We start from the raw sequence: 20,791 nt of genomic DNA, 5'->3' as shown, positions 1-20,791 counted from the left end.
CTGAAACACCCACAACACTGTCACACTGAAACACCCGGAACACTCGCACTCCATCACCTGGAAAAACCCGCACCCCGTCAACCCGAAACATCCGCACCCCGTCACCCGGAAACACCGGCACCTCATCACCCTGAAACACCCGAACCCCGTCACCCTGAAACACTCACACACCGTCACCCTGAAACACCCGCACCCCATCACCCTGAAACACCCAAAACCATGAAACACCCGCAACCCGTCACCCTGAAACACCCGAACCCCTTCACCCAGAAACACCCGCACCCCGTCACCCTGAAACACCCAAACCCCGTCACCCTGAAACACCTGAAACATCCGCAACCTGTCACCCGAAAACACCCACACCCCATCACACTGAAACACCCACACCCTGGCAGCCTGAAATACCCACACCACGCCACCCGGAAACACCCGCACCCCGTCACCCTGAAACACCCACACCACGTCACCCTGAAACACCCGCACCCCGTCACCCTGAAACACCCGCACCCCATCACCCTGAAACACCCACACCCCATCACCCTGAAACACCCACACCACGTCACCCGGAAACACACACACCCCGTCACCCTGAAACACCCGCACCCCGTCACCCTGAAACACCCACACCACGTCACCCGGAAACACACGCACCCCGTCACCCTGTAACACCCGCACCCCGTCACCCTGAAAGACCCGCACCCCATTACCCTGAAACACCCACACCCCATTACCCTGAAACACCCGTACACCGTCACCCGGAAACATCCGAACCACGTCACCCGGAAACACCTGAAACACCCAAACCCCGTCACCCAGAAACTAGCGAAACACCCAGAAACACCCGTAGTCCGTCACCCTGAAACACCCGCACCTCGTCTCCCTGAAACACCCGAAACACCCGCACCCCGTCACCCTGTAACACCTGAACCCCGTCACCTGGAAAAACCCGAACTCCATCAGACTGAAACACCCACACCCCGTCACCCTGAAACACCCGCGCCCCGTCACCCTGAAACACCAGCACCCCATTACCCTGAAACACCCGTACACCGTCATCCGGAAACACCCGCACCCCGTCACCTCAAAACATCCGCACCCCGTCACCGCCAAACATCCGAACCCCGTCACCCTGAAACACCCAAACCCCGTCACCCCGAAACATTCGCACCCTGTAACCCCGAAACACCTGAACCTTGTCACCCTGATACACCCGGACCCCGTCACCCTGAAACACCGGAAACCGTCACCTCGAAACACCCGAACCCCTTCACCCTGAAACACCCGCACCCCGTCACCTCGAAACACCCGCACCCCATCACCCTGAAACACCCGCACCCCGTCACCCTGAAATGCCCGCGCCCCGTCACCCTGAAACACCTGCACCCCATTACCCTGAAACACGCGTACACCGTCACCCTGAAACATCCGAACCCCATCACCCGGAAACACCCGCACCCCGTCATCCGGAAACACCCGCACCCCGTCACCCTGAAACACTCGCACCCCATCACCCTGAAACACCAGCACCCCGTCACCCTGAAACACCCGCACCCCATCACCCTGAAACACCTGCACCCCATCACACTGAAACACCCGCACCCCATCACCCTGAAACACCCGCACCCCATCACCCTGTAACACTCGCACCCCATCACCCTGAAACACTCGCACCCCGTCACCCTGAAACACCTGCACCCCATCAACCTGAAACAACCGCACCCCATCACCCTGAAACACCAGCACCCCATCACCCTGAAACACCAGCACCCCGTCACCCTGAAACACCGGAAACCGTCACCTCGAAACACCCGAACCCCTTCACCCTGAAACACCCGCACCCCGTCACCCGGAAACACCCGCACCCCATCACCCTGAAACACCCGCACCCCGTCACCCTGAAATGCCCGCGCCCCGTCACCCTAAAACACCTGCACCCCATTACCCTGAAACACCCGTACACCGTCACCCTGAAACATCCGAACCCCGTCATCCGGAAACACCCGCACCCCATCACCCTGAAACATCCGAACCCCGTCACCCCAAAACATCCACACCCCGTCACGGCGAAACATCCTCACCCCGTCACCTCGAAAAACCCGAACCCCGTCACCCTGAAACACCCGAACCCCGTCACCCCGAAACATTCGCACCCTGTAACCCCGAAACACCCGAACCTTGTCACCCTGATACACCCGGACCCCGTCACCCTGAAACACCCGAACCCCTTCACCCTGAAACACCCGAACCCCGTCACCCTGAAACACCGGAAACCGTCACCTCGAAACACCGGAACCCCTTCACCCTGAAACACCCGCACCCCGTCACCCGGAAACACCCGCACCCCATCACCCTCAAACACCCGCACCCCGTCACCCTGAAATGCCCGCGCCCCGTCACCCTGAAACACCTGCACCCCATTACCCTGAAACACCCGTACACCGTCACCCTGAAACATCCGAACCCCGTCACCCTGAAACACCCGCACCCCGTCACCCTGAAACACCCGCACCCCATCACCCTGAAACACCCACTTCCAATCGCCCTGAAACACTCGCACCCCATCACCCTGAAACACCCGCACCCCATCACCCTGAAACACCCGCACCCCATCACCCTGAAACACCAGCACCCCATCACCCTGAAACACTCGCACCCCGTCACCCTGAAACACTCGCACCCCGTCACCCTGAAACACCCGCACCCCATCACCCTGAAACACCCGCACCCCGTCACCCTGAAACACCCGCACCCCGTCACCCTGAAACACCCGCACCCCATCACCCTGAAACACCCACACCCCATCACCCTGAAACACTCGCACCCCATCACCCTGAAACACTCGCACCCCGTCACCCTGAAACACCCGCACCCCGTCACCCTGAAACACCAGCACCCCATCACCCTGAAACATCCGAACCCCGTCACCCCAAAACATCTGCACCACGTCACTGCCAAACATCCGCACCCCGTCACCTCGAAACACCCGAACCCCGTCACCCTGAAACACCCGAACCCCTTCACCCTGAAACATTCGCACCCTGTAACCCCGAAACACCTGAACCTTGTCACCCTGATACACCCGACACACACAAACCCCATCACCTTGAAAGACCCGCACCCCGTCACTCTGAAACACCCGAAACACCCGCACCCTGTCACACCGAAACACTCATACCCCGTCACCCCGAAACACCCGCACCCCGTCACCCTGAAACACCCGAACCCCGTCACCCTGAAACATCCGAATCCCGTCACCCTGATACACCCGATCCCTGTCAAACCGAAACACCCGCACCCCGTCACCCCGAAACACCCGCACCCCGTCACCCCGAAACACCCGCACCCTGTCACCCCGAAACACCCGCACCGCGTCACCCCAAAACACCCGAACCCCGTCACCCCGAAACACCCGAACCCCGTCACCCCGAAACTCCCGCACCCCATTACCCCAAAACACCCGCACCCCGTCACCCTGAAACACCCGCACCCCGTCACCCCAAAACACCCATACACCGTCACCCCGAAATACCCGCACCCCGTCACCACGAAACACCCGAACCCCGTCACCCTGAAACACCCAAATCCCGTCACCCTGAGACACCCGATCCCTTTCACCCCGAAACACCCGCACCCCATTACCCTGAAACACCCGCACCCCATTACCCCGAAACACCCGCACCCCGTCACCCCAAAACACCCGCACCTCGTCAACCTTAAACATCCGAACCCCGTCACACTGAAACACCCGAACCCCATCACCCCGAAACATCCGCACCACGTCACCCCGAAACACCCGAACCCCGTCACCCTGAAACACCCGCACATCGTCACCCTGAAACAACCGAACCCCGTCACCCTGAAACACCCGAACCCCATCAGCCTGAAACACCCACAACACTGTCACACTGAAACACCCGGAACACTCGCACTCCTTCACCTGGAAAAACCCGCACCCCGTCACCCCGAAACATCCGCACCCCGTCACCCGGAAACACCGGCACCTCATCACCCTGAAACACCCGAACCCCGTCACCCTGAAACACTCACACACCGTCACCCTGAAACACCCGCACCCCATCACCCTGAAACACCCAAAACCATGAAACACCCGCAACCCGTCACTCTGAAACACCCGAACCCCGTCACCCTGAAACACCCGAAACACCCACACACTGTCACCCTGAAATACCCGAAACACCCACACCCTGTCACCCAGAAACACTCACACCCCGTCACCCTGAAACACCCGACACACCCAAACCCCATCACCTCGAAACACCCACACCCCGTCACTCTGAAACACCCAAAACACCCACACCCTGTCACACCGAAACACCCATAACACCTGAAACACCCACACCCTGTCACACCGAAAGACCCATAACACCCGAACCCAGTCACACTGAAACACCCAAAACACGCAAACACCATCACCTCGAAACACCCGCACCCCGTCACCCTGAAACACCCGAAACACCCAAACCCCATCACCTCGAAACACCCGCACACCGTCACCCCAAAACACCCGCACCTCGTCAACCTTAAACATCCGAACCCCGTCACACTGAAACACCCGAACCCCATCACCCCGAAACATCCGCACCACGTCACCCCGAAACACCCGAACCCCGTCACCCTGAAACACCCGCACATCGTCACCCTGAAACAACCGAACCCCGTCACCCTGAAACACCCGAACCCCATCAGCCTGAAACACCCACAACACTGTCACACTGAAACACCCGGAACACTCGCACTCCTTCACCTGGAAAAACCCGCACCCCGTCACCCCGAAACATCCGCACCCCGTCACCCGGAAACACCGGCACCTCATCACCCTGAAACACCCGAACCCCGTCACCCTGAAACACTCACACACCGTCACCCTGAAACACCCGCACCCCATCACCCTGAAACACCCAAAACCATGAAACACCCGCAACCCGTCACTCTGAAACACCCGAACCCCGTCACCCTGAAACACCCGAAACACCCACACACTGTCACCCTGAAATACCCGAAACACCCACACCCTGTCACCCAGAAACACTCACACCCCGTCACCCTGAAACACCCGACACACCCAAACCCCATCACCTCGAAACACCCACACCCCGTCACTCTGAAACACCCAAAACACCCACACCCTGTCACACCGAAACACCCATAACACCTGAAACACCCACACCCTGTCACACCGAAAGACCCATAACACCCGAACCCAGTCACACTGAAACACCCAAAACACGCAAACACCATCACCTCGAAACACCCGCACCCCGTCACCCTGAAACACCCGAAACACCCAAACCCCATCACCTCGAAACACCCGCACACCGTCACCCTTTAACACCCGAAACACCCAAACCCCATCACCTCGAAACACCCGCACCCCGTCACTCTGAAACACCCGAAGCACCCACACCCTGTCACACCGAAACACCCATAACACCCGCACCCCGTCACCCTGAAACACCCACAACCCATCACCCTGAAACACCCGCACCCCGTCACATTGAAACACCCGAAACACCCACACCCCATCACCTCGACACACCCACACCCCATCACCCTGAAACACTGAAACACCCTGTCACACTGATACACCTGAAACACCCACACCCCGTCACCCTGAAACACCCACACCCTGTCACACTGAAACACCTGAAACATCCGCATCCCTTCACACAGAAACACCCGCACACCGTCACCCCAAAATACCCACACCCCGTCACCATGAAACACCTGAAACACCCGCAACCCGTCACCCGGAAACACATGCAACCCGTCACCTGGAAACACCCGAACCACCCGTTCCCGGTCACCCTGAAACAGTCACACCCCGTCACCCTGAAACACCCGATCCCTGTCACCCCGAAACACCCACATCCCGTCACCCCGAAACAGCCGAAACCCATCACCCTGTAACACCCGCACCCCTTCACCCCGAAACACCCGCACCCCATTATCCCGAAACACCCGCACCCCGTCACCCTGAAACACCAGCACCCCGTCACCCCGAAAACCCATACACCGTCACCCCAAAATACCCGCAGCCCGTCACCCTGAAACACCCGAAACCCGTCACTCTGAAACACCCGAATCCCGTCACCCTGAAACACCCGATCCCTGTCACTCCGAAACACGCACACCCCGTCACCCCGAAACACCCGCACCCCGTCAACCTTAAACACCCGAACCCCATCACCCTGAAACACCCAAACCCCGTCACCCCGAAACATCCGCACCACGTCACCCCAAAACACCCGAACCCCGTCACCCTGAAATACCCGAACCCCGTCACCCTGAAACACCCGCACCCCGTCACCCTGAAACACCCGAACCCCGTCACCCCGAAACACCCGAACCCCGTCACCCTGAAACACCCGAACCCCATCAGCCTGAAACATCCACAACACTGTCACACTGAAACACCCGAAACACCCGCACTCCTTCACCCGGAAACACCCGAACCCCGTCACCCTGAAACACCCGAACCCCGTCACTCTGAAACACCCGAAACACCCACACCCCGTCACACTGAAACAGCTGAAACAGCCAAACCCCATCACCTCGAAACAACCACATACCCGGCACTCTGAAACACCTGAAATGCCCGCACCCCGTCACCCTCAAACACCCACCACCCGTCACCCGGTCACCCTGAAACACCCACACCCCGTCATCCCGAAACATCTGCATCCCGTCACCCTGAAACATTCACACCCCGTCACCCCAAAAGACCCACACCCCGTCACCATGAAACACCTGAAACACCCGCACCCCATCACCCTGAAACACCCGATACACCCGCAACCCGTCACCTGGAAACACCCGAAACACCCGCACCCCGTCACCATGAAACACCTGAAACACCCGCACCCCATCACCCAGAAACACCCGAAACACACGTAACCCGTCACCCTTAAACACCCGAAACACCCGCACCCAATCACCCGGAAACACCCGATACACCCGCAACCCGTCACCCGGAAACACCCGAAACACCCACACCCCATCACGCTGAAACACCCACACCCCGTCACGCTGAAACAACCACACCCCGTCACCCTGAAACACCCGCACCCCAAAACACCCACACTCCGTCACGTTGAAACACCCGCACCCCATTACTCTGAAACACCCGAACCCTGTCACCCTGAAACACCCGAATCCCGTCACCCTGAAACACCCGATCCCTGTCATACCGAAACACCCGCACCCCGTCACCCCGAAACACACGCACCCTGTCACCCCGAAACACCCGCACCCCGTCACCCCAGAACACCCGAACCCAGTCACCCCGAAACACCCGAACCCCGTCACCCCGAAACACCCGCACCCCATTACCCCGAAACACCCGCACCCTGTCACCCTGAAACACACGCACTCCGTCACCCTGAAACACCCGCACCCCGTCACCCTGAAACACCCGCACCCCGTCACCCCGAAATACCCGCACCCCGTCACCCCGAAACACCCGAACCCCGTCACCCTAAAACACCCAAATCCCATCACCCTGAAACACCCGATCCCTGTCATCCCGAAACACCTGCACCCCATTACCCCGAAACACCCGCACCCCGTCACCCCGAAACACCCGCACCCCATCACCCCAAAACACCCGCACCCCGTCAACCTTAAACATCCGTACCCCGTCATCCTGAAACACCCGAACCCCGTCACCCCGAAACATCCGCACCACGTCACCCCGAAACACCCGAAACCGTCACCCTGAAACACCCGCACATCGTCACCCTGAAACACCCAAACCCCATCACCCTGAAACACCCGCACCCCGTCACCCGGAAACACCCGCACCTCATCATCCTGAAACACCCGAACCCCGTCACCCTGAAACACCCGCACCTCGTCACCCTGAAACACCAGCACCCCATCACCCTGAAACTCCCAAAAGACCCGCACCCCGTCACACCGAAACACCCGCACCCCGTCACCCTGAAACACCCGAACCCCGTCACCCTGAAACACCCGAACCCCGTCACCCTGAAACACCCAAAACACCCACACACTGTCACCCTGAAATACCCGAAACACCCACACCCTGTCACCCAGAAACACTCACACCCCGTCACCCTGAAACACCCGAAACACCCAAACCCCATCACCTCGAAACACCCGCATCCCGTCACACCAAAACACCCGCACCCCGTCACCCTGAAACACCCGACACACCCAAACCCCATCACCTCTAAAACACCCGCACCCCGTCACTCTGAAACACCCGAAACACCCACACCCTGTCACACCGAAACACCCATAACATCCCAACCCCGTCACTCTGAAACATCCGAAACACTCACACCCCGTCACACTGAAACACCCAAAACACGCAAACCCCATCACCTCGAAACACCCGCACCCCGTCACCCTGAAACACCCGAAACACACAAACCCCATCACCTTGAAACACCCAAACCCCATCACCTCGAAACACCCGCACCCCGTCACCCTGAAACACCCGAAACACCCAAACCCCATCACCTCGAAACACCCGCACCCCGTCACCCTGAAACACCCGAAACACCCAAACCCCATCACCTCGAAACACCCGCACCCCGTCACCCTGAAACACCCGAAACACCCAAACCCCATCACCTCGAAACACCCGCACCCCGTCACCCTGAAACACCCGAAACACCCAAACCCCATCACCCCGAAACACCCGCACCCCATCACCCTGAAACACCCAAAACACCCAAACCCCATCACCTCGAAACACCCGCACCCCGTCACTCTGAAACACCCAAAACACCCAAACCCCATCACCTCGAAACACCCGCACCCCGTCACTCTGAAACACCCGAAGCACCCACACCCTGTCACACCGAAACACCCATAACACCCGAACCCCGTCACTCTGAAACACCCGAAACACCCACACCCCGTCACACTGAAACAGCCGAAACACCCAAACCCCATCACCTCGAAACACCCACACCCCGTCACTCTGAAACACCTGAAATGCCCGCACCCCGTCACCCTCAAACCCAATATACACACAACCCGTCACCTGGAAACACCAGCAACCCGTCACCCAGAATCACCCGAAACACCCGTACCCCGTCACCCTGAAAAACCCGAAACACCCGCACCCAATCACCCTGAAACTCCCGATACACCCGCAACCCGTCTCCCGGATACACCCACAACCCGTCACTTGGAAACACCCGAAACACCCGTACCCCATCATCCTGAAACACTCACACCCCGACACCCTGAAACACTCGACACACCCGCACCCCATCACCCCGAATCACCTACACCCTGTCATCCCGAAACACCTGCACCCCGTCACTCTGAAACACCCACACCCCGACACCCTGATACACCCGAAACACCCGCACCCCGAAACACCCACACCCCGTCACCCTGCAACACCCAAACCCTGTCACCCTGAAACACCCACTCCCCGAAACACCCACACCCCATCACCCGGAAGCACCCGAACCACTTCACCCTGAAACACTCACACCCCATCACCCTGAAACACCCGAAACACCCGCACCCCGTCACCGCTAAACACCCAAACCCCGTCACCCGGAAGCACCCGAACCCCTTCACCCTTATACACCCAAAACACTCACACCCTGTAACCCTGAAGCACCCGAACCCCATCACCCTGAAACACCCAAAACACCTGCACCCCGTCACCCCGATACACCCACACCCTGTCACCCTGAAACACCCACACCCCATCACCCTGAAACACCCGCACCCCATCACCCTGAAACACCCACACCCCGTCACCCTGAAACACCCGAAACACGCAAACCCCGTCACCTCAAAACACCCGCACTCCGTCACCCTGAAACACCCAAAACACTCACACCCTGTAACCCTGAAGCACCCGAAACCCCATCACCCTGAAACACTGGAAACACCCGCACGCCGTCACCCTGAAACACCCGCACCCCATCACCCTGAAACACCCGCACCCCGTCACCCTGAAACACCTGCACCCCATTACCCGGAAACTCCAGAAACACCATGAAAGACCGAGCCCCGTCACCCTGAAACACCCGAAACACCCGCACCTCGTCAACCTGAAACACCTGAAACCCGTCACCCGGAAACACCCGAACCCTGTCACCACAAAACATCTGCATGCCGTCACGCCGAAACACCCGCAACCCGTCACCCGGAAACACGCGCACCCCATCACCCTGAAACACCCGAACCCCTTCACCCAGAAACACCCGCACCCCGTCACCCTGAAACACCCAAACCCCGTCACCCTGAAACACCTGAAACATCCGCAACCTGTCACCCGAAAACACCCACACCCCATCACACTGAAACACCCACACCCTGGCAGCCTGAAATACCCACACCACGCCACCCGGAAACACCCGCACCCCGTCACCCTGAAACACCCACACCACGTCACCCTGAAACACCCGCACCCCGTCACCCTGAAACACCCGCACCCCATCACCCTGAAACACCCACACCCCATCACCCTGAAACACCCACACCACGTCACCCGGAAACACACACACCCCGTCACCCAGAAACACCCGCACCCCGTCACCCTGAAACACCCACACCACGTCACCCGGAAACACACGCACCCCGTCACCCTGTAACACCCGCACCCCGTCACCCTGAAAGACCCGCACCCCATTACCCTGAAACACCCACACCCCATTACCCTGAAACACCCGTACACCGTCACCCGGAAACATCCGAACCACGTCACCCGGAAACACCTGAAACACCCAAACCCCGTCACCCAGAAACTAGCGAAACACCCAGAAACACCCGTAGTCCGTCACCCTGAAACACCCGCACCTCGTCTCCCTGAAACACCCGAAACACCCGCACCCCGTCACCCTGTAACACCTGAACCCCGTCACCTGGAAAAACCCGAACTCCATCAGACTGAAACACCCACACCCCGTCACCCTGAAACACCCGCGCCCCGTCACCCTGAAACACCTGCACCCCATTACCCTGAAACACCCGTACACCGTCATCCGGAAACACCCGCACCCCGTCACCTCGAAACATCCACACCCCGTCACCGCCAAACATCCGCACCCCGTCACCTCGAAACACCCGAACCCCGTCACCTCGAAACATCCGCACCCTGTCACCGCCAAACATCCACACCCCGTCACCTTGAAACACCCGAACCCCGTCACCCCAAAACATCCGCACCCCGTCACCTCGAAACACCCGAACCCCGTCACCCCAAAACACCCGCACCCCGTCACCCTGAAACACCCGAACCCCGTCACCGCCAAACATCCGCACCCCGTCACCTCGAAACACCCGAACCCCGTCACCTCGAAACACCCGAACCCCGTCACCCTGAAACACCCGAACACCGTCACCCTGAAACACCCGAACCCCGTCACCGTGAAACACCCGAACCCCGTCACCCTGAAACACCCGAACCCCGTCACCCTGAAACACCCAAACCCCATCACCTTGAAACACCCAAACCCCGTCACCCTGAAACACCCGAACTCCGTCACCTTGAAACACCCGAACCCCGTCACCCTGAAACACCAAAAACACCCACACCCCGTCACCCTGAAACACCCACACCCCATCACACTGAAACACCCACACCCCGTCACCCTGAAACACCCACACCCCGTCACCCTGAAACACCCAAACCCCATCACCTTGAAACACCCAAACCCCATCACCTTGAAACACCCAAACCCCGTCACCCTGAAACACCCGCACCCCGTCACCCTGAAACACCCGAACCCCGTCACCCTGAAACACCTGAAACACCCATACATTGTCACCCTGAAATACCCGAAATACCCACACCCTGTCACCCAGAAACACTCACACCCCGTCACCCTGAAACACCCGAAACACCCAAACCCTATCAGCTCGAAACACCCGCACCCCGTCACCCTGAAACACCCGACACACCTAAACCCCATCACCTCGAAACACCCGCACCCCGTCACTCCGAAACACCCGAAACACCCGCACCCCGTCACCCTCAAACACCCACCACCCGTCACCTGGTCACCCTGAAACACCCACACCGTCATCCCGAAACATCTGCATCCCGTCACCCTGAATCATTCACACCCCGTCACCCCAAAACACCCACACCCCGTCACCATGAAACACCTGAAACACCCGCACCCCATCACCCTGAAACACCCGATACACCCGCAACCCGTCACCCGGAAACACCTGCAACCCGTCACCCAGAAACACCCGAAACACCCGTGCCCCATCACCCAGAAACACCCGAAACACCCGCACCCAATCACCCTGAAACACCTGCACACCGTCACCCTGAAACACCCGTAACACCCAAACCCCATCACCTCGAAACACCCGCACACCATCACCCTGAAACGCCCGAAACACCCAAACCCCATCACCTCGAAACACCCGCACCCCGTCACTCTGAAACACCCGAAGCACCCACACCCTGTCACACCGAAACACCCATAACACCCGCACCCCGTCTCCGTGAAACACCCGCAACCCATCACCCTGAAACACCCGCAACCCGTCACCTCGACACACCCACACCCCGTCACCCTGAAACACCCACACCCTGTAACACTGAAACACCCGAAACACCCACACCCTGTCACCTCGACACACCCACACTCCGTCACCCTGAAACACCCACACCCTGTCACAGTGAAACACCTGAAACATCTGCATCCCGTCACACAGAAACACCCGCACACCGTCACCCCAAAACACCCACACCCCGTCACCATGAAACACCCGAAACACCCACAACCCGTCACCCGGAAACACACGCAACCCGTCACCTGGAAACACCCGAAAAACCCGTACCCGGTCACCCTGAAACATTCACACCCTGAAACACCCGACACACCCACACCCCATCACCCTGAAACACTCACACCCCGACACCCTGAAACAGCCGCACCCCGTCACTCTGAAACACTCAAAACATCCACATCCCGTCACACCGAAACACCCGCACACCATCATCCCAAAACACCCACACCCCGTCACCATGAAACTGCCGAAACACCCGCAACCCGTCACCCTGAAACACCCACACCCCGTCACCCTGAAACACCCACACCCCGACACCCTGAAACACCCGAACCCCATCACCCTGATACACCTGAAACACCCGCACCCTGAAATTTCCGAAACACCCGCACCCCGAAACACCCAAACCCCGTCACCCAGAAACACCCAAACCATTTTACCCTGAAACACGCGTGTCCTATCACCCTGAAACACCCACAACCCGTCACCCCATAACACCCAGACCCCGACACATGGATGCACCTGCACCCCGTCACCCTGAAACACCCACACCCCGTCACCTGGAAATACCCGCACCCCGTCACCCCGAAACACCCGATCCCTGTCACCCCGAAACACCTGCACCCCGTCACCCCGAAACACCCGCACCCCGTCACCCCGAAACACCAGCACCCCGTCACCCCGAAACACCCGTACCCCGAAACACCCGCACCCCGTTACACCGAAACACCCACACCCCGTCACCCCGAAACACCCGATCCCTGTCACCCCGAAACACCCGCACCCCGTCACCCTGAAACACCCGATCCCTGTCACCCCGAAACACCCACACCCATCACCCCAAAACACCCGAACCCCATCACCCTGAAACACCCGCACCCCGTCACCCCGAAACACCCGCAACCCATTACCCCGAAATTCCCGCACCCTGTTACCCTGAAACATCCGAAACCCGTCACCCTGAAACACCCGAACCCCGTCACCCTGAAACACCCGAATCCCGTCACCCTGAAACACCCGATCCCTGTCACTCCGAAACACCCACATCCCATCACCCCGAAACATCCGCACCACGTCACCCCGAAACACCCGAACCCCATCACCCGGAAACACCCGCACCTCATCACCCTGAAACAGCCAAACCCCGTCACCCTGAAACACCCACACCCCGTCACCCGGAAGCACCCGCACCCATCACCCCGAAACACCCGTACCCCGTCACCCCGAAATTCCCGCACCCTGTTACCCTGAAACATCCGAAACTCGTCACCCTGAAACACCCGAAACCCGTCACCCTGAAACACCCGAATCCCGTCACCCTGAAACACCTGATCCCTGTCACTCCGAAACACCCACACCCCGTCACCCCGAAACATCCGCACCACGTCACCCCGAAACACCCAAACCCCATCACCCGGAAACACCCGCACCTCATCACCCTGAAACAGCCGAACCCCGTCACCCTGAAACACCCACACCCCGTCACCCGGAAACACCCGCACCCCGTCACCCTGAAACACCCAAAACACCCAAACCCCGTCACCCCGAAACACCCGCACCCCGTCACCCTGAAACACCCGAACCCTGTCACCCTGAAACACCCGAAACACCCACACACTGTCACCCTGAAATACCTGAAACACCCACACCCTGTCACCCAGAAACACTCACACCCCGTCACCCTGAAACACCCGAAACACCCAAACCCCATCACCTCGAAACACCCGCATCCCGTCACGCCGAAACACCCGCACCCCGTCACCCTGAAACACCCGACACACCCAAACCCCATCACCTCGAAACACCCGCACCCCGTCACTCTGAAACACCCGAAACACCCACACCCTGTCACACCGAAACACCCATAACACCCGAACCCCGTCACTCTGAAACACCCGAAACACTCACACCACGTCACACTGAAACACCCAAAACACGCAAACCCCATCACCTCGAAACACCCGCACCCCGTCACCCCGAAACACCCGAAACACCCAAACCCCATCACCTCGAAACACCCACACCCCGTCACTCTGAAACACCCGAAGCACCCACACCCTGTCACACCGAAACACCCATAATACCCGAACCTCGTCACTCTGAAACACCCGAAACACCCACACCCCGTCACACTGAAACAGCCGAAACACCCAAACCCCATCACCTCGAAACACCCACACCCCGTCACTCTGAAACACCTGAAATGCCCGCACCCCGTCACCCTCAAACACACACCACCCGTCACCCGGTCACCCTGAAACACCCACACCCTGTCATGCCGAAACATCTGCATCCCGTCACCCTGAAACATTCACACCCCGTCACCCCAAAACACCCACACCCCGTCACCATGAAACACCTGAAACACCCGCACCCCATAACCCTGAAACACCCGATACACCCGCAACCCGTCACCCGGAAACACCCACAACCCGTCACCAAGAAACACCCGAAACACCCGCACCCCGTCACCCTAAAACACCCGAAACACCCGCACCCAATCACCCTGAAACACCCGATACACCTGCAACCCGTCACCCGGATACACCCGTACCCCATCACCCTGAAACACTCACACCCCGACACCCTGAAACACTCGACACACCCACACCCCATCATCCCGAATCACCTACACCCTGTCATCCCAAAACACCTGCACCCCGTCACTCTGAAACACCCACACCCCGACACCCTGATACACCCGAAACACCCGCACCCCGAAACACCCACACCCCGTCACCCTGCAACACCCAAACCCTGTCACCCTGAAACACGCGCTCCCCGAAACACCCACACCCCGTCACCCGGAAGCACCCGAACCCCTTCACCCTGAAACACTCACACCCCATCACCCTGAAACACCCGAAACACCCGCACCCCGTCGCCGCTAAACACCCATACCCCATCACCCGGAAGCACCCGAACCCCTTCACCCTGAAACACTCGCACCCCGTCACCCTGAAACACCCAAAACACTCACACCCTGTAACCCTGAAGCACCCGAACCCCATCACCCTGAAACACCCACACCCCGGCACCCTGAAACACCCACACCCCATCACCCTGAAACACCCGAAACACCCAAACCCCGTCACCTCAAAACACCCGCACTCCGTCACGCTGAAACACCCAAAACACCCACACCCCGTCACCCTGAAACACCCGCACCCCATCACCCTGAAACACCCGAAAGACCCAAACCCCGTCACCTCAAAACACCCGCACTCCGTCACCCTGAAACACCCAAAACACTCTCACCCTGTCACCCTGAAACACCTGTAACATCCAAACCCCATCACCTCGAAACACCCGAACCCCGTCACTCTGAAACAACCGAAACACCCACACCCCATCACCCTGAAACACCCACACCCCGTCACCGTGAAACACCCACACCCTGTCACACTGAAACACACAAAACACCTGCACTCCTTCAACCGGAAACACCCGCACCCCTTCACCCAGAAACACCCGCACCCTGTCACCTTGACACACCCACACCACGTCACTCTGAAACACCCGAAACGTCCGCATCCCATCACACAGAAACACCCGCACATCGTCACCCCAAAACACCCACACCCCGTCACATGAAACACCCGAAACATCCGCAACCCGTCACCCGGAAACACACGCAACCCGTCACCTGGAAACACCCGAAACACCCGGACCCGGTCACCCTGAAACACTCACACCCTGAAACACCCGACATACCCACACCCCATCACCCTGAAACACTTACACCCCGACACCCTGAAACAGCCACACCCTGTCACTCTGAAACACTCGAAACATCCACATCCCGTCACACCGAAACACCCGCACACCATCATCCCAAAACACCCACACCCCGTCACCATGAAACACCCGAAACACCCGCAACCCATCACCCTGAAACACCCACACCCCGTCACCCTGAAACACCCGAACCCCATCACCCTGATACACCTGAAACACCCGCACCCTGAAATTTCCGAAACACCCGCACCCCGAAACACCCACACCCCGTCACCCTGAAACACCCAAACCATGTCACCCTGAAACACGCGTGTCCTATCACCCTGAAACACCCACACCCCGTCACCCCATAACACCCAGACCCCGTCACATGGAAGCACCCGGACCCCATCACCCTGAAACACCAGCACCCCGTCACCCCGAAACACCCACACCCCGTCACCCCGAAACACCCGAACCCCGTCACCCTGAAACACCCGAACCCCGTCACCCGGAAACACCCGCACCCCGTCACCCGGAAACACCCGCACCCCGTCACCCTGAAACAGCCGAACCCCGTCACCCCGAAACACCCGAACCCCGTCACCCCGAAACACCCGAACCCCGTCACCCCAAAACACCCGAACCCCATCAGCCTGAAACACCCACACCCTGTCACCCGGAAACACCCACACCTCATCACCCTGAAACACCCGAACCCAGTCACCCTGAAACACCCGATCCCCGTCACCCCGAAACACCCGCACCCCGTCACCCCGAAACACCCGCACCCCGTCACCCCGAAACACCCGCACCCCGTCACCCCGAAACACCCGCACCCCGTCACCCTGAAACACCCACACCCCGTCACCCGGAAACACCCGCACCCCGTAACCCGGAAACACCCGCACCCCGTCACCTGGAAACACCCGCACCTCGTCACCCGGAAACACCCGCACCCCGTCACCTGGAAACACCCGCACCCCGTAACCCGGAAACACCCGCACCCCGTCTCCCCGAAACACCCGCACTCCGTCACCCGGAAACACCCGCACCTCGTCACCCAGTAACACCCGAACCCCATCACCCTGAAACACCCGAACCCCATCACCCTGAAACACCCGAACCCCGTCACCCTGAAACACCCGAACCCCGTCACCCTGAAACACCCGAGTCCCGTCTCCCCGAAACACCTGAACCCCGTCACATTGGGCATAAATTAAGCTGCTGGTCCACTAACAGTAGGATAAAGGAGAAAGGGTTGTGACTTAAACATATAAAACATCCCCAGAATTTTTACTGGACATTCTCAAAGACGATTTGAAGGAATGGCACATAAGCTGAGATGCAGACAGATTGCTAAAAGTTCAGTCAAAGAGGCTGTTTTTAAGGAGCACCTCAAAGGATGAAATAGATGTAGCGAGGAGAGGCTTGGGGAGGGAATCCAGAGCTCAGGCCTAGGTAGCTTAAGACACAGTCAACAATGTTGACATGAAGGCTATTAGGGCAGCACAAGAAGCCAGAATTAGAGGAGCATGTAGAACTCAGAGGGTAAAGGTCAGAAGTGATTGTGTGACTGGATTGGCTAATCTTCCAAGTTGTTAATTGGCTACCTTCTCTCCTGTGCAGGATCTGGGTCTGGAAGGCACATCTTTAAACGATGTTCTCTATAAACACACAGCCTTCCCCAACTTGGTGGACCCCATTTCTCATGACTTGCTAATGAGCCTGGCCCGCGATATCCAATGTCCCAAGAAGGTGAGTCATGTGATGTGATGCTGAGATTGAATCCCTGAGCATGCCTTTGTTTGAGTAGTGTTGGAAGATATGTAAATTGTTACTGCATGAACCTTGGCTATAAGTCCAAGTGAATGGTGCTGGTGTCACAGTGTTAAATAATATTTGTTATGTTGGATTCTCTGGTGAAGCCCCCACTGTAAAGGCCTTGTTTATTGGAAAATAAAACATCTTGATACTGAGATTGCTGTGAAATGCTGCAGTGCGCATTCATCTGTGGTAGTGTCCAATAGAAAGCGCTTTAAATGGTTTACTGATTACAAAAACAAGGAAATTAGTGAACCTTCTTAAAACATTGGTTCAACCTCAGCTGGGGGTATTGTGTCCAATTCTGGACCTGTGACTCACCTTCTGACCTCTGGTGCTGTGCTAATGTCCTTCATGACTGCATTGTTGGCCGTGTCGTCAGCTATCTAGGCCGTAGCTCTGAAATTCCCTTCCAAAATCTCTTTGGGAAGGATGTGAAGGCTTTAGAGAGAGTGCAGAAAAGATTTCAAAAATGGCCACAGGGTCAATGTCTTCAGTTCCGTGGATAGATTGGAGGAGCTGGAGCTGTTCTCCTTGGAGAGGCAAAGGTGGAGAGGGGATTTGATGGAAGTGTTCAAAATCATGAGGAGCCTAGACCGAGTCGAATAGGGAGAAGCTGTTCCCATCAGTGGAAAGATTGAGAACCGGAGAACACAGATTTAAGGTGATTGGCAAAGAAAACAAAAAGCGACATGAGGAAAAACTATTTTATGCAGCGAGTTAATGAAATGTACATTAATTGTGTTCAATTATATGTAGATGGTAGACGTTAACTGGGGATTCACTTGAACTCCTATAAATAGACACAAATTGAAACTGTGATTGTTGGGTTGGGAGGTGTATGCTTGTAATCTGTAACTGTGTAAATAAATGCATATAAAAGTGTGTGAAGATTGCCTCCAGTTTTATCCTTCACCAACTGGCTTTCAGAATTATTATAGTTAGGATCTGGAATGCATTGCCTGAGAATGTGGTGGAGGCAGATTCAATTGTGTCTTTCGATAAGAAATTGGATAAGCACCAAAGAGAAAAAAAATTCAGGGCTATGGGGAAAGGTCAGGGCAGCAGGGCTAGCTAAATTGCTCTTGACGAGAGCAAGCATGGGTTTGATGGTCTGAATGGCCTCCTTCTGGACAAGCTGAGTGAGTGGGCAAATGCATGGCAGATGCAGTATAATGTGGATAAATGTGAGGTTATCCACTTTGGTAGCAAAAACAGGAAGTAAGATTATTATCTGAATGGCTATAAATTGAGAGAGGGGAATGTGCAACGAGACCTGGGTGTCCTGTACACCAGTCACTGAAGGGAAGCATGCAGGTGCAGCAGGTAGTAGAGAAGGCAAATGGTATGTTGACCTTCATAGCAAGAGGATTCGAGTACAGGAACAGGGATGTATTGCTGCAATTGTACAGGGTTTTGGTGAGACCACACCTGGAATATTGTGTGCAGTTTTGGTCTCCTTATCTGAGGAAGGATGTTCTTGCTATAGAGAGAGTGCAGCGAAGGTTTACCCGACTGATTCCTGAGATGGCGGGACTGACATATGAGGAGAGATTGAGTCAATTAGGATTATATTCACTGGAGTTCAGAAGAATGAGGGGGGATCTCATAGAAACCTATAAAATTCTAACAGGACTAGACAGGGTAGATGCAGGAAGGATGTTCCCAATGGTAGGGGTGTCCACAGTCTGAGGATATGGGGTAGACAATTTAGGACTGAGATGGGGAGAAATTTCTTCACCCAGAGAGTGGTGAGCCTGTAGAATTCGTTACCACAGAAAGTAGTTGAGACCAAAACATTGTATGTTTTCAAGAAGTAGTTAGATATAGCTCTTGGGGTGAAAAGGATCAAAGGATATGGGGAGAAAGCGGGAGCAGGCTATTGAGTTGGATGATCAGCCATGATCATAATGAATGGCAGAGCAGGCTTGAAGGGCCGAATGGTCTACTCCTGCTCCTAGTTTCTATGTTTCTATGTTTCTGTGCTGTAACAATTCTATGATTTTAGAGACACCATTTGCAAAATCTAACCCAAGGTATTGGCTGTAGCTGCACATGTCGAAGTTTTAATAAATTGCCCTACATCTCACAACCAATGTACCATCTGCTTCCTTAAGAGGGAATCCTGGCCTGAGTTCCAGTCAGGCCTCACGGGATAAAAATTCCTTCTTCGCACTGGTTTTTGTTTGGGATCATGTCAGCCCACCTCTTTTGACACTTCTTTTTTAGTTGTGCACGGGATATGGGTGTCGCTGGCTAGGCCAGCATTTATTGCCTAATTGCCCTTGTCCAGAGGGTATTTAAGAGTTAACCACGTTGCTGTGGGCCTGGAGTCACACGTAGGCCAGACCAGGTAAGGACAGTAGATTTCCTTCCCTAAAGAAAATTAGTGAACCAGATGGGTTTTTATGACAATTGGCAATGGTTTCAGATTTTTATTGAATTCAAATTTCACCATTTGTGGCATTACCCTGGGTCTCTGGAA

General features: G+C 57.0%; 1 protein-coding gene across 1 annotated transcript in view; it reads left to right on the top strand.

The window, feature by feature from the left end:
• LOC144687535 (leucine-rich repeat-containing protein 75B-like) overlaps positions 1 to 20,791 on the top strand; it is a 774,691-nt gene that overhangs the window by 86,943 nt on the left and 666,957 nt on the right. Inside the window, exon 2 of the mRNA XM_078553804.1 lies at positions 18,112 to 18,240. Within this exon, the coding sequence (XP_078409930.1) occupies positions 18,112 to 18,240 (129 nt within the window). The remainder of the gene's footprint in view (positions 1 to 18,111; positions 18,241 to 20,791) is intronic.

This window comes from Cetorhinus maximus, chromosome 12 (assembly GCF_964194155.1).
Source record: "Cetorhinus maximus chromosome 12, sCetMax3.hap1.1, whole genome shotgun sequence".
Classification (NCBI taxonomy): domain Eukaryota; kingdom Metazoa; phylum Chordata; class Chondrichthyes; order Lamniformes; family Cetorhinidae; genus Cetorhinus; species Cetorhinus maximus.
Note: the sequence above shows the minus strand (reverse complement) of the source record. Positions and strands in the feature narration are given on the sequence as shown.